At 37.3% G+C, this 15,869-nt stretch overlaps 1 protein-coding gene across 1 annotated transcript in view; it reads left to right on the forward strand.

Moving 5' to 3' along the window:
* Positions 1-300: 300 nt before the first annotated feature.
* The window catches only part of Acss3 (acyl-CoA synthetase short chain family member 3), a 199,845-nt gene continuing 184,276 nt past the window's right edge, over positions 301-15,869 (forward strand). The window contains exons 1-2 of the mRNA XM_059245803.1: positions 301-429; positions 14,343-14,433. Coding sequence (XP_059101786.1) covers positions 301-429; positions 14,343-14,433 — 220 coding nt within the window. The remainder of the gene's footprint in view (positions 430-14,342; positions 14,434-15,869) is intronic.

Genomic DNA, 15,869 nt, shown 5'->3' on the forward strand with positions numbered 1-15,869 from the left:
AATAAATATCTCTAACACAGTCAACTATAGTGCATGGGTCTAACCTCATTAAGATTTGAACGTTTATGTTTATGTCCATTGGCTAGTTGTAGTCCAAAGCTCAAGGGCAGAGAAGCTGCTCTTTTGTAGATGGTGACTGTGAAGGCAGAGACTCATATTTGATCAAATTGTTGAGAATGTGTGATTGATGAGCACCAGTCACATCTATATCATGACCTTCTCCTACCAAGCCCAGGCAATACCACGTAAGTTTGATTCTAAAGAACATAAGAGCCAGAGGCTGAAGAGAAGTGTCTAGAAATGCTGCCATCCAAATATGGCATTGCCATTGCAACCAAGAAGATCCAGCAGCTGTGTATATTTAAAAAGGTTGGGCCTTCAACTTCCCATGATGGACAGACAGATGAGGCCCTGCTGATTCCTCAGAAGGTAACGACTATTGATGGTTACTGGAGGATGGGGTGCCATTTTTTTCTAATTGGAATAATACATAAGATGAAGAAAGGGTTCAGAGGGGGAAAGAAGGGGGATCATAGATGATGAAAGAAGTGAATAGAATCAAAATTCATTTTATATATGCATGAAACTATCAAGAATAAATAAGTGAATAATACCCCAAGCAAAAACAGATTAAGGAATGGAGATCAGCGGCTCAGAATTCAAGGTACAGTCTGTCATGATAAGGAAGTGAAGCTTCAGGGGTCAGAAAGACCTGTTGACATTGCAGCCACAGTCAAGAATCAGGCATTCATGAAGGGATGCTTGCTTACATTGCTTTATCATTTTTTCTTTTTCTTTCTTCTTCTCTCATACAACACATTCTGACCACAGCCTCCCCTCCCTCCCTTCCTTCCAGCCCCACTCACTTCCCTCTCCCCCAGATCCATTGCTCCTCCATTTCCCTTCATATAAGAGCAGGCCTCCCAGTAATATCAACCAAACATGCACAAGAAGATGCAAAAAGACTTGGCCTAAAGCCTCATATCCAGGCTAGGTGAGGCAACCCAGTAGGAGGAAAAGGGTCTTGTGAGCAGGCTAAAGAGTCAAAGACACCCCTACTTCCACTGTTAGGAGTCCCATGAAAACCCCAAGCTTAACAACCACAGCATATATAGAAAGGGACTACTGTAGACCCATGCAGGCACTGTGGTTGTTGCTTTAGTCTCTGTGAGTCTCTGTGAGCCCGCTTAATTGATTCTGTGGATTGTGTTCTTCTGATGTCCTTGACCCCTCTGCCTCCTAAAATTCTTTCCCACCTCTTCTGTGGGGTTCCCCGAGCTCCACCCAATGTTTGGCTATGGGTCTCTGTATCTGCTTCCATACCCTGCTGGAGGAAGCCACGTTGATGATGATTGGGATAGGCACTGATCTATGAGTATAGCTGAGTATCATTAGGAATCATTTCATTGCCTTTAAAAAAAATCAGTAGTGTTTGGCTCTACCCTAGGCCTCTGAGTCATCTAACTTTTGGATCCTGGCCATCCAGGCAGTGTTGGGCATGGTGTCTCTTTCATGGCTTGAGTGTCAAGTTAGAACAGTTATGGGTTGGCCACTCCCACAAACTCAGAGCCGCCATTGCACCAGTGCATCTTGCAGTCAGGGCAGGTTGTGGGTCATAGATCTTGTGGCTTGGTAGCTACAAAAGGTGCAATTCAGGCTCCATATCCTCCATTACTTCGAGTCCTCACCAGGGTCATCTTTACAGGTCCCAAGAAGCTTCAATTATACTAGGTTTCTACATCAACTCCTGAATGCATCTCTCCCTGAACTCTCTCCTTCCCCATTCTGATCCTTTCCATTCCTGCTGCCAGTCCACCCACAAAATCTATTCCATTTCCCCTCCAGCTATATCACTCTTGGGCATATACCTAAAAGATGCCCCATCTAACTACAAGGACACTTGCTCAGCTTTATTCATAATAGCCAGAAACTGTAAACAACCTAGAAGTACCTCAGCTGAAGAATCGATAAAGAAAAGGTGGCACATACACACAATGGAGTATTACTCAGTTTTTAGAAAAAAAAACAAAAACAAAAAAAACAAAAACGACACCATGAAATTTTCAGGCAAATGGAAAAAAAAAAAATCTTCTGAGTGAGGTAAGCCAGACCCAGAAAAACAAAGATGTTATGTACCCACTTATAATTAGATGTCAACTATAAAGTAGAGGATAATCAGGCTGCAATCCACAGACCCAGAGAATTTAGATAAAGAGGAGAGATCCAGGTGGCGTGCATGGATCTCTCTGCAAAGGGGATATAAAATAGACTTTATCTATTTTATACAGTTCGGATCTCATGCTTAAGGAATCTTCCTACCTACCACCAAGGCCTGTCTTCCCACATCAACTAACCTAATCAAGATAATACCTCCTGACATTCTGAAAGGCCCACTTTAATCTGGATAAACTTTCACAGGTGCATCCAGGGACTTGTTGTATATGTGAGTCTAGATCCCATCAATTTGGCAATTACCACTAATCATGGCATAAGGTATCGTACAGAAGCAGATATCACGATTGGAGTAGTTCTGAAAGAGATTATTAGAACACAGAGTTAGAGAAGATTAGCAGAACCTTCAGGCCTATGGTGATTTGGATGAGAATGTCCCCCATAGGCTCATGTTTGAATAATTTCCCCGACTTGGTAGAACTGTTTGGGGAGCATTAGGATGTGTGGCCTTATGGGAGGAGGCATGTCACTAACGGCAGGCTTTGACGTTTCAGGAGACAACTCCATTCCCCAAGTGCCTATCTTTCTCATGACTCCTATTCAGTTCAAATTATGAGCTCTCAGCTATTGCTCCAACACCATGCATGCCTGCCATGATGGTCAAAGGCTTTAGCCCTCTGCAAGCATAACCCTCAAATTAAATGCTTTCTTTTCCATCTTTCCTTGGTCATGGTGGTTTACCACAGCAATACAAAAGTAACCAAGACACCCCAACTCCCATAAAATCAAGTCCAATGTCTACAGGAAAGAAGGAAAGAGAATTTGGTTAAGGGCTCCAAATTGCAGCATAATTCCAAGAACGGTTTGTTCTAGTTGACAAAGTACTTGTCTTAAAGCCAAAGCTACAAGAAAGAAGAGGCAGGTCCATGAGTCTCACTGGGATGAGTTGCCATACCCAATAATTAGCTACAAACCACCAGAAGTGAGGTCTGAAATGTTCACATTCAAAATTAATGCATCACCAATAATTTGCTATACTTGAAACATTTGAATGTACAAATTAGATAATTTATATTTATGAAAGTTCACCCTGATCATATGGCATTACATTTTCCTATTATTTTGCTTTTGCCTTTGAGAAGTTCATTTTAATAATTATCCACCTTTTCAATACTGCTTACATCAACAACAATTGAAAATTTACATGATTCTCAATCATCAGGTATAATTTTAGGTTTTTGATTATCCAATTATGGAATTGGTAGTATCATTTATATTCATAAATATACCTAAAGGTGCAAATTATATACTCACACAAACTCATAACCCATGAATCTTGGGGTTTATTTGATCTAATCTTATTCTACAATGCAGACAAGGAAATTGAGGCTTATCTGTCATAAATTACTTATTTCTACAAGAGTACATTAAAGTAGCCTGATGTCTAGTCTAGTACTATAATTTGACCAATTCATGAATTATTCAATTCTTACTTAAAACTTAAGATAAATATTCTTTAAACATTTAACTATGTTACAACAAGTTCCATATTCCTCTGGAATTCATATATTTTGGTAAGATCTGAGTACATTTGTGTTGAACTGTCTTAAGAATTTTTCAAAAATATACTATTATAAGAGTGAAGTCATTTTTAAAAACTTACATTTAAGATATGAGCTACTGAAATTTAATTGATTGCTTAGGTTTTAATTTTGTCAGATTAGAACACTTTCAAATTATAAAAATATGGAAAGCTTCAATTTAACTTTTTTTGGGGAAAAATATCCACAGTATCACAGATGGATGAATGATAACGGGGTGCTGAAAAAGTCAATTAGGGACAATACTGCTCTGATGCAGTGCAGACAGTAATATGAAAAAAGACTTCGATTGTCTAGCCCATTTAAATGTTTTCTAACTCCGATTGGCAATGCATGAGACTTTACCAGTGAAATGTACAGAAATAAAAATAAATTAGGAATGGGACATGGGTTAGTGATATACTGCTAGTGGCATACAAAGGTTTCTGAGTTCTATCCCCAACTTTAGGGAAATGGGGTAGCATACAGAATTCAAATGAAAACTTATATTATTTGATTATTGGTTATATCTAATTAGCTATCACAAAGATATCTATGCCAATAACTAATTAACTTTTTATTTGTAGTTGGGGGTGGTGGGATATTGAAAAGTCTTTATTAGTTTGATTTGATTCCATTAGTTGGAGATAATTAAGACATTTGCAACTAATGAAGTCAGGAAAGTGCACTAGAAAAATTCCTTAACAGAGCAAATTTGAGCAGGGTGGTAGTGGTGCATGCCTTTAATCCCAGCACTTGGGAAATAGAAACAGGTGGATCTCTGTGAGTTTGAGACCAGCCTGGTCTATAGAGTGAGTTCCAGGATAGCCAGGACTACATAGGAAAAAAAAAAAAAACCTGTCTCAAAAAACAAAAAACAAAACACAGCAAAAACCAAACCAACAAACAAACCAAAAACAAGGAAAGAAAAGAAAGTGAATTTATCAAATGTAACACAAATAGTGTCTAAAAGTCCTTTATCTGGTGAAGAATTAGAATTTGTAACTTAAAACTTTCAATGTTAAGAGAGTAGTTCTTATTCTACATGCTCTAAACATAAAAGAGAAAACATATACACACATACAGGAATCTGAATCAACTTAAGGGGGTAATGGCTGTGTCTACAGTACTGAATGTGGCGTGATTTCACAGTAAAGGTCTGTATCAAGACTCAAAAATTTGAATACAGAAAATACATATAATTCATTACATATAAAATTTAGCCCAATAAAACTGCTTAAAATAAATACGGTATTTACAAGAATAAACACCAGATTTTATTGATTAAACACTTTTAAACATATAAGAAAAATAATATCAAGCTGTGAACAAATTTCCTGGACATTTAAAAGGAAAGAATACTTTGTAATGCATTTTATGAAGTTGAAATAGATCTGGTACTAAAGCTTGACAAGAATCATAAAAGAATGAAAAATTACAAGCCACTATTTCCCTTGACACGAAGAAAAAATACTACCATGTCAATAATGTAATATATGAAATATACAATGCATTGTGTAACAAGGAAGGATTTATTCTGTGAAGGAGGTATTATTTACTCTGAGAAAATTTAACATTCTGACTATCCATGTAAGAGAAGAATTAATAAACATTGCATGATAATCTTCATTTGACTCATTAATGATAAAATAACTTTCAAAATCCAAAAATGAAAGGAAGCTTCCAAAGTCTTATGAAGCATATTTATTAAAACAAACACCCAAACAAATAAATAAACCCTCAAAGGTGCTTGGAGGAGCTCAGTGGTAGAGCAATTGCCTTGCATGAGTGAGATTAGAGGTTTTTTTAAATCCCTGAGCCCCCTCTTGAAACTTAAATATTAACATAATATTTAATGGTGAAATATTGAGTGCTCTACACCTAGGCTAAGAACATGGCAGGGATGCTGCTCGGGCACTTCTATTAAACTTTAAACTATAGGTTCTATCTGGTAGAAAAGCCCATATATAAGACTAGGTGAAGAAGTGAAGTGAAACAGATAACATGATTTTATACATATGGAATCTTATAATACCCACCACTAAATTGTTACAATTAGTTTTGCAATATCACTAAGCTCCAAGATCATATACATTTGTCTCTCTGTGTTAAAGAGGAATTAGGAAATAATTATAACATTACTTATAGTGGCTTAAAAAATCAAATTTCTAGGAAGAAATATTTCAAAAGATGCATGAAATGTCTATGAATGTAACAAGATAAAACAGAGAGAAGTTTAAATTAGCATGGGTACAGTGTGGTTTTCTGCATTGGGAGACCACTGCTTTGGAAAAGGAAGAATCCCAAAATAAGCTGAATGATTCCTTGCAGTGGGATGGTCTGTATGACATATGTGTTGTTGATTGGTCAATAAATAAATCACTGATTGGTCAGTGGCCAGGCAGGAAATATAGGCGGGACTAACAGAGAGGAGAATTGAGAGAACAGGAAGCTGGGTGAAGGAGACATTGCCAGCCACCATCATGACAAGCCGCATGGGAAGATCCCGGTAAGCCACGAGCCATGTGGCAAAGTAAAGATTAATAGAAATGGGCTAAATATAAGAGTAAGAGCTAGACAATGACAGGCCTGAGCTAATGGCCAAGCAGTTTAAATAATGTAAGAATTTATGTGTTTATTTTATAAATGGGCTCTGGGACTGGCGGGACTTGGTGGCGGGAGCTGGAGAAAAGTTCTCCAGCTACAAATGGCGCCCAACGTGGGGCAAGAGTTTCCACCTAAAAACTGAGAAAAAAAGATTCTAAAACGGAGCTAAAAACAGCTTCCTAATTGTCTCTCTCAAATGAGCGGCAGCTGCTGGTTTCAGCTACTGGTGGGTTCCTGGCATGCGTGCTCAACCTGCAGTATGGCGGGAATCAGGCCTCTGCAAGTGGCACATTAAGCTGCATGGTGGATTTAGACTTTGCTAATACAAAGCAAAAGAGGTTTTTGGGCTACACGCTGCTTGGATAAAAGCATAGACCCACGATAGCTTCCAGAGCTGGCGGTAAACGTAGCCATGTTGGGAAGCTGAGGTGGGCGGAGCCAGCAGCCACAGCTGCTGCAGTTTAAGACAAGAGATTCACAATAAGACAAATTCAGACATAATAATTTACAATATATGTAAAAGATACATAGGCTTAAAAGAGACAAAAAAGATAATATATAGAGTTATAAAAACAAATACATAATTTTAAAAAATAAAATCATTAAAGAGACAATAAAGATAATATAAAAAATAAGCCACATAAAAATAGATATTACACAAAAAATCTGGATTATGTTGTCTTTGGGATTTTTAACTACAGAAAAACATTTAATTATAAAAGCTGTTGAGTTATGGCAAAATGTATATTTTAGAGATACCTTGACTTCAAAATTTGGATATAAGGATATGTTACTTTGAAAAGGAGACTCTGCTTTTGTTTCCACAGAAAGCCAGAGGCTATGGATTTGTTTCAGATTAAGATACATCAGGTTTGACCAGCCAAGACCCCCTGAAAGATCTCCGATGACACCATGGCCCAGATGATCCAACATCCAGAATGGTTTGAAGGCATCTGGCTCAGACGATACAGCCTCATGGACTATTCCATAATTCTAAAATTTTCTTTGTTTCCCCATAAGATACAGCGCCCCCTTCCAGCAGGAAGTAGTAAGAGAAGCTACGCCCAAATTCCCAAATTATATGTAATTTTACTTTAAGGTTAAAACCTTCTTTTTGAAAAAAAAAAAAAGGGGGAAGTGCTGTGGGAATGTATGGCAAATGTGTTGCTAATTAATCAATAAAACACTGATTGGCCGTTGGCTAGGCAGGAAATATAGGCGGGGCACGGGGGAGAATAAAGCTGGGAAGTGGAAGGCTGAGTCAGAGAGACACTGCCAGCCACCACGATGAGGAACAGCTTGTGAAGATGCCGGTAAGCCACGAGCCATGTGGCAAGGTATAGATTAAAGGAAATGGATTAATTTAAGCTATAAGAACAGTTAGCAAGAAGCCTGCCACGGCCATACAGTTTGAAAGCAACATAAGTCTCTATGTTTACTTGGTCGGGTCTGAGAGGCTGTGGGACTGGCAGGTAAAAGAGATATATCCTGACTGTGGGCCAGGCAGGAAAACTCAAGCTACAAATGGCGCCCAACATGGGCGCCTATATATGAAACAGTTAAATAAAACAGTATCTAAGAAAAAGGATTGATGCATCCTCTTTGAGATTAAGAATATAAGGAGACGTATGAGAGTGAAAATACAAGACTTTGCTGAGAAAAGACAATGGCTTGACATAATGAAACACAGAACTCATCTACAGAATACATGTCCCATTCAACTGATAATGAGTTTAAGACCTTCAACACATAAAACGATAAATCTCAAGTATATAAGACAACAGTTCAACAAATTGTAAGATTTGGGTGGCCAAACGGCATGAAAACCTGTTCAGCATCACTAGTTCTGAGGGAAATGTAATTTGAAACTGTAATGAGATTTCACTGCACAGATACTCCAATTGTTGACTAATGATACCAAAGACAATATCCTTACACATTTTTTTTGCCTTTTCAGCAAGCAAGCGTGTGTGTGTGTGTGTGTGTGTGTGTGTGTGTGCGTGCGTGCGCGTGCGTGTGTGTGTGTGTGTGTGTGTGTGTGTGTGCCCGCACATTCTCAACCTGAGTTAGAGGGAGAGGGACAGGGAAAAGGAGGAGAGGAAGAGGGAGGAGACTGCATGTCCACAGTACAGAAGACATCCTTCCTCAGGTGTTATCCCAAGAAACGCCATCCACCTTTTCCAGACAGGGCTTACTTTACCTGGATCTCTTATTAGGTTAAACTGACTATTCAGTGAGCCTTCCTGGTGCAGAGATTATAACGGAGCTCCCCATGCCTGCATTTTTATGTGGGGTTTCAGGGCTCAAACTCGGGTACTTATTCTTGAGAGTCAAATACTTTATCCACTGATCTATCTCCCCAGCCCATAAACACCCCTTTAAAAGAACCTGTATATTTGGTATGATTTAGATCCATGATTTTAGATTGAGTTTGAATTGAAAATGAAGGCTTAATATTCACCAACAGAATAGTTGACTCCATGAAAGAAAGTCTGCCATTCTTTACCTTAACAAGAGACACTGTGGTACTGTTCAGCATAATAAAGAATAGCCAGGAACAGCAGATACTTCTGGATAGGTATTGGTCACAAAAAAAAACACCTACAGTCTGTTAGCTTTTATGAAAAGATATGAAAGAACTTTTATGAACATTTTGTCCTAGGAACTGACTAATGTACATCTGAGTAAAATTCATTGCTTTATGGTTGTTGTTTATTGTTATTCTCTTTCATGTGTTTATGTGTTTTAAACTAATGAGTATAAGGTAATATTTCCATATGTCTACAGTCCACCATCTCACTGTGGTTGTGTGAAGGTGGCCACTTACATGATCTTCAGTCTCCTGAGCAGAAAAATCTGAACTCCTCTTTCCCATGAAAGTTTCCATCCTAATATAATGTAATAATACCAGAAATAGTCCTCTGATTCAAAGGCTAAGACACTGAATGAGAATGATTCAATTGGTACCACAGAAAAATTAATTAATGAGCTATAAGCAATTCATTGATTTCCCATGCTCATTACTGAAGCATTTGCTAAGATCCTCAGACATTAGCTAAGAAACTGTCTGTAACAGACCTCGCTCCCTTTGTGTCTGACATTTGCTGATCTTGGCATGTCCCCTTTTCTTCCAATCCTCCTATGCTCTGATGTGATATCCCTTCTTTTTATAAGAGACCTTGGAACAGCAAAACTAACCGGCCTATAATAAGCTTTATTCCTGATTTTTAAAGTATAAGATTCATCTTTTTGAATAGATGAGTGAATCACTCATGAACACTTAACCTCATCTGATATAATAAAATTTTCTTTTCCAGGAATGTGAAACTATGATTCACAGAGGTTGGCAGTTGGTGTATAAGTGAGTCTCAAATTTCAAGCCCTGGAGATGTGGGGGTCTCTGTGCACGGGCAATCATAGTCAATGCTAATTGAAGTGCTCCAGATTTCCAGATGTAGAATACAGCAGGGGTGTGTGTGTGTGTGTGTGTGTGTGTGTGTGTGTGTGTGTGTGTGTGTGTTGGTAGGTGGGTGGGTGAATGTGCATGTGCATTCTTTCTCATGGGAAATTATTTAAACTGAACAGAAAAGCAATTATGAAACATACCTTACTGTAAAAGATGGACTTGTTCAATGTTCCACAATGGTGGGTGTGCATCCTTGTGCACATCTAAAAGATCATTAAAATCTTTCACAATAAGTGCCACTGTCAGGATTAAAAGAGTTAATGCATATGAGAGACTTCAGATGGTCCTTGACAAATAACAGCTGTTATAGAAAGTGGTGTTGGATGAAGGGAAACAGAAACCCTTGCAATGAAGAAAAGAAGAGCGGGAAGAAATAAAGAAGGGGGAAATATAAATGACAGCTTCATCAGAACGTTCTTGAAAATGTTCCCAGTATGGAAAACAGAACCACAGTGTATGCAGCCCAGTTCTTAAGTGGATGGTTGACTTATGGTTAAGTAAGGAGTTTTCTTCCTTTCAATGGTCTTAAATATGCTTTTTTAGTTGTTAAAAACTACCCATTTTCTTTTAAGCATGCACCTCAACATTGTTTCAGTGAAGGTAACTGTGAACACATACCACTTCAGAGTGAATACATAAGCCTAGGCAATATCTGTAGTCGGTATAGACAAACTCAGTGCTGGTGAATGATTGAGTTCCATGTTTCATGGCAAATGAATGACAGTGCTGTAAACATCACTTGTACTGATATTCATAACTCTTCTCTTCCTGTAAACCAAATTCTGGACATAAAGCAACCCCAGTCTAGTTTAGTTATCCTGAGTAAATATTCTACAAAAATTATTTCCTACGTAGAGCATAATATATTGCTTTGGGGTTTTATATTATCACTAATCAAAGAAATCCAAGCAAAGTAAAATATTAGAAGCCTATTTAACGTTTATTCATTTTTTATTGTGTCACAGAGTCTCTGCCAAATGTCTGATGCACTGTTTTCGTTTGTTTGTTTCGCTGTACCCGTCCTCTGAGATGGCCTGCAGAGGACATTGATTCCTGCATGCACTTGACATCTCTGTCTCTTCCACCACCATGAAGGCATTATTCAGTTCAAAGACAAGCCTACCCCCTGACCAACAGAAGTCCAAACTAGTAAGCATACTCTCTCAACTTCTTTCTGTCACAGAAATGTTTCTAAGATCAGCTGCCTCTAGACCAGTGGTTCTCAACCTTCCTAATGACGCGATCCTTCAATGCAGCTCCTCATGTTGCGGTAACCTCCAGCCATAACATTATATCATTGCTACTTCATAACTGCAGTTTTGTTACTGATACGGATCACAATGTAAATATCTGATATACAGGATATCTGATATGAGACCCCAAAGGAGTCAGGACCCACAGGCTGAGAATCACTGTTCTAAACAATTCTATCTATATGCTTCTTTTTGACAGTTGAGCAAGAATCAATTTTTCTTATCCTTCAGGGAGTACCATGAGATGAAAGATTCAACATAATTGTTACCATTTGACTACCTTGCAGACCGCTATGACTCAAACGGAAATCTAAGAAAGTGGAACCAGATCTGACCTGAGATTCTAAAAATACTTAAAAGTTCTGAAATTTTTATTTACGTGGTCAAATATATTTTGGTTACTGTTGATTTGAGTTGGATTTTGTGATATGAGTAAGCATCACAAATTATGTATTATCCTCAATATGCACATGAGGAAGGGGAAATTTGAAAATGTTATGTGTACATCTAAGAAATTAGTCATAATTCCTGGAGTTAATATTCGTATTCTGGAAATCTTCAGAGCCATGGTGTATGATTAGAAAGATGGCCTTCCTAGACCACAGGGAACATTGTACTATTTACTATCAATCTGTTTAAAGAACTGTTTTCTATTTCTTCAATATACTTGAAATAAATTTTATTCATTTTTTAAGGTAACACACAAAATACTAGATTATATTATGGTGTTTTATACATGGATTGCAGTGTATGTTGCCCCGTCTTCTGTTTTTCTGGTGTGTGTGTGTGTGTGTGTGTGTGTGTGTGTGTGTGTGTGTGTGTATGTGTGCGTGTTTGTGTGTGTGTGTTAATCTAGAGTCTGCAGGTAGATGAAATGTGATATATATCTTGTTTTTTTTCCCTAGTGCCCTCTATTTTCCTACTTGTTAGTCTCTTTCCAATAACCATAGTCCCAAATCATACTCCTATTCCTGTGTCTCATATATATATATATACACATACACACATATATGTGTGTGTGTGGCACATTCTAAATTCCTAATATGAGAAAAGACAGGTATACATTAGACTTTGCATATGAAAAGAAATGTGATATTTTTCCTGAAACTGACTTATTTTGCTTAATATTATGGTCCCCAGTTCTATTAATGATCCTGTAAATGTCACAATCCATCCTCCTTTGTGATTGAACCAAATTCTACTGTGCACATTTACCAGTTGGTGAGGCAATTTTTAATTTGTTGGAAATTGATAGAGATGGTTCAGATAATATATGGGATGTTTTGAAATTCAAACACATGGGTGACTCTGTTTCGAAAAAGACAATTCATGCACAACACAAATAATCACAACAATGTTTCAGTTTCTCTAACTGGAAATCACTGGTGTACTGTGGATGTCCGCCACTGTTAATTCATCAGGCAGTCTATTTAAAAAATTGGAAGATGCGAATTCAGGTTCCTTGAAGTTTGGAGACCTCTAACCAGATGATGAGTCCTTGAAGGGCTATGTGGTGCTAACCAGCTTTGAAGCTGAGGATCTTCCTCTGTTATAATTAATTAATAATACTTGCTTGCTTGTTGAACCACTGAGATGTGATAACACAACTCCGAGTAGTGAAAAATAACACCTCAACAAATAGCATCTAAATTATAAAATATTTTATGAAAACTGTAATACAGGCCCTACTGAGACTGCAGTATTTTTAAATCCCTAGGCAATTATTTTTAGAAGTATAAGAACGTATATACATATTATATAAATATAAATACTTAGGTAAACATTGCTGGCAGCATATTTGTGATTTCTCAACAAAATAGGACACTCAGCACAAACTCATATTGAATATATCTGCACATTTTTTGTCTATGTCTCTGTTGCATAGTGTATTGGAAATGATTTTGCCCGTGTAGACAGAATGTACAGAGTTCCACTCTTAACTCTGGAAACGACTGGCTGTAGAAATTGGCTAAGTTGCTGTTTTCTCTCATGCCACTTGCCAAAAACAGAAAGTATTTTTGTGGAATAAATGCATGGATGAGAAGAGATCACTTTAACTGCGCCAACAGCAGAAGGAGCATATGCAAAGAGTCTTGCGTATAATAGCGATTGCTTCCATGTTTACTCAGTTCTCTCTTCTGGCCTGCCTCTCACTGTCACCACTGGAGCATCACCTCTGAATGTTTTTTTTTTTTAATCTGCAGAAAATCAGCATTTTTTTAAAGTGACTCACACTGATTTTCTTTGAAATTTGAGAAAAAAAATCAGGAAATACGAAAACATCCATCTGGAAATGCTGAATATAGTTCAAAGGGAGGTTTAAGATGAAACCAAAACTATGTCTCTCGCGCTTCTGATACACTCATGAACTTCTGAATAGTACCAGAAAACGGTTCAAAAACTTCACCTAACCTGGAAATTTAGGGCAGGTTTGGAAGCCTTTGCAGAAATTTTTTTTCCCCCTGAACTTTTAAAACCAAATGTTTTGAGCAGTAAAATGCACGAATGATCATTTTATGAAGTTTTACTGCATGTGCATGCTTGCATGGAGTCACACACAGAGACATTCCATAAGATAGCAAAGCTAAATTACTAGATCTTAAATATATCTTTATATATCTATGCATATATAAATATATAGAAATAGTTCATTTTAATAACATAAATAATTGCTTCAGCTCTCCATTTTTCATGGGGTTCAGTCAGCCTTAGATTTCACTCTTTTAAATTAACTTTGTTGGTTCTCCCAGTCGATTAGCATGTAGCATATATTAAATATGTAAAAATGATGCTTTATAATGCATTATCTGCACCACAGTAAATTAAAGCCCTCTCAAAAGGACAGGAGATATGCGTAGAATGCTAAGAAGTCTAATACTAACAACATTGATTCTTTAAAAAAACCATAAAGGAAAAGATGGGCAGAACAAAGCAGTTGCTGAGAGGAACATGTGAGCAGGTGCAGAGTACCACAGTATTCAGGGCACAATAATGGCAAGCTCTCCCTCTGGGCATTTGTGGTTTACATATTTAGCATTAGCACAGTGTCTGTGGAAGACTGACTTAAAAACAGATAACCAAGCTGGAGGTAAAAACTCCTGCAAACAGGAGCAGCATGTGGGGCCTATCTATCATCTAGCGCTCCCAAGATCAGTTCTAACAAGGGGCCCTATTAGAATGCAGACACTTGTCTTTTCCTTTTCCAGTTTTTGTTCTTGGAATGAGGTATCCCCATGAAACTCATTAAATCTCTCATCTCTGCAGCTGACACTCCACTCAGGCATGAATAATCAAAGGGGTAAACTGAATGTTGATATAAATATGCAAGTGTTTTTGATGAAACGTGATATAATAGGTAACTTAGGCAATAAAAAATACAGGAAGAAAATGAACTTTGTGCTATTATTATGGGTAGTTATGGGAAACTGTATTCGGAGACTGAAATGCTTGTCAAATTGCATGTTAGGACTCATAAACTGTCAGGTCATCACAGAGGTGTCAGGTATTAATATGGTGAATATTTGCAGCAGGGAACTGAGAAGATTCAAATAAATAGATGTAAGTTTCATTTCCTTGATTATGACCTGTCATAGTCCTAGGAAGGTATTTGGATACTATCTTGAAAGAAATAGTCTTGAGTTCACAAATTTACATACACTCAGAACACCAACCAATCATTTTGACAAATAATTTTGTAATATATCTTAAGGAAACAGATCAAAGAAAAAAAATGACCTCATATAGCAATTGATACATATTTAACATTTGATAACACTTGTAGTTATGTAGAATTCAGAGTCTATATGCAGAAATGTCAATTGGAAAATTTCCTCACAACAACTGGTTGCTAGTTAACAGATTTGAAAATAAATCTGATCTTCACCTCTGCAGACCCTTTCATAGGTGCAACCACAGAAAATTTGTCAGTGTGTATGTAGGGATCCTGATTGCAGAGCTGCTTGTCTTAGTGCAAATTTTCTTATAATCTGTGTATTATTATATCAAAAATAGATTGAATCATCCCTCACATTACGTTTAAAATCTCTTGTTCATGAAGGTTCACTTGTAGAAGCAGTCCTTAGTAAATTGTTACCTAAGAGATACACATACCTTTTTCTTATTGAGCAGTAAAGAAAAAAAAGCACAAAAATACAACAAAATAGGAAAACTTGTCAAAACGTACAACATTGACATCAGAAGGTATTGTTTTTGAAAGAGCACAAAAAGGAAAACCATCTCTATCACCCCACACCAAAGCTCTGGAAACATCGTGGAAGAAAGAAAGAATAGAAGAGCCAGAGGATGTGGAGGTGTGCTCCACATGACATGACATTATGCTCATGAACTCATAGCAGTTGTGATTACTTGGGCCCTACTCACATGAGATCAAGCCAGTCAGTATTAGAGCACATGCATGTGTTCCAAGGTATAGGAACAAAACAGTCAGTGTGTAAAAGTGAAATCTCATTCATTTTTGAGTATTGTTAGCTTACTTTTGAGTTTTTCTAAATCAAATCTCATGTTGTCATTGTATGTATTTCTTCCTTTATTGCTTGATGATAACTTGTTTTGAAATAATAGGTACAATTTGGGGATTTGTTCTTCGCCAATGTGTGTATAAATGTGCACATGCATGTATCTGTCTAAAGGATATCTTTTAGGAGTCCCTTCATTGCACGGACAGTATGTTTTTCCCTATAGTTGTCATTTATATTTTTATGTGAAATTACCTTTCTTGAAATCTTGTCTGTTTGGGAACTTTTATTTTTCTCATTTCTCAGAGCTCCCTCT

The sequence above is a fragment of the Peromyscus eremicus genome, chromosome 18, assembly GCF_949786415.1.
Source record: "Peromyscus eremicus chromosome 18, PerEre_H2_v1, whole genome shotgun sequence".
Lineage (NCBI taxonomy): Eukaryota > Metazoa > Chordata > Mammalia > Rodentia > Cricetidae > Peromyscus > Peromyscus eremicus.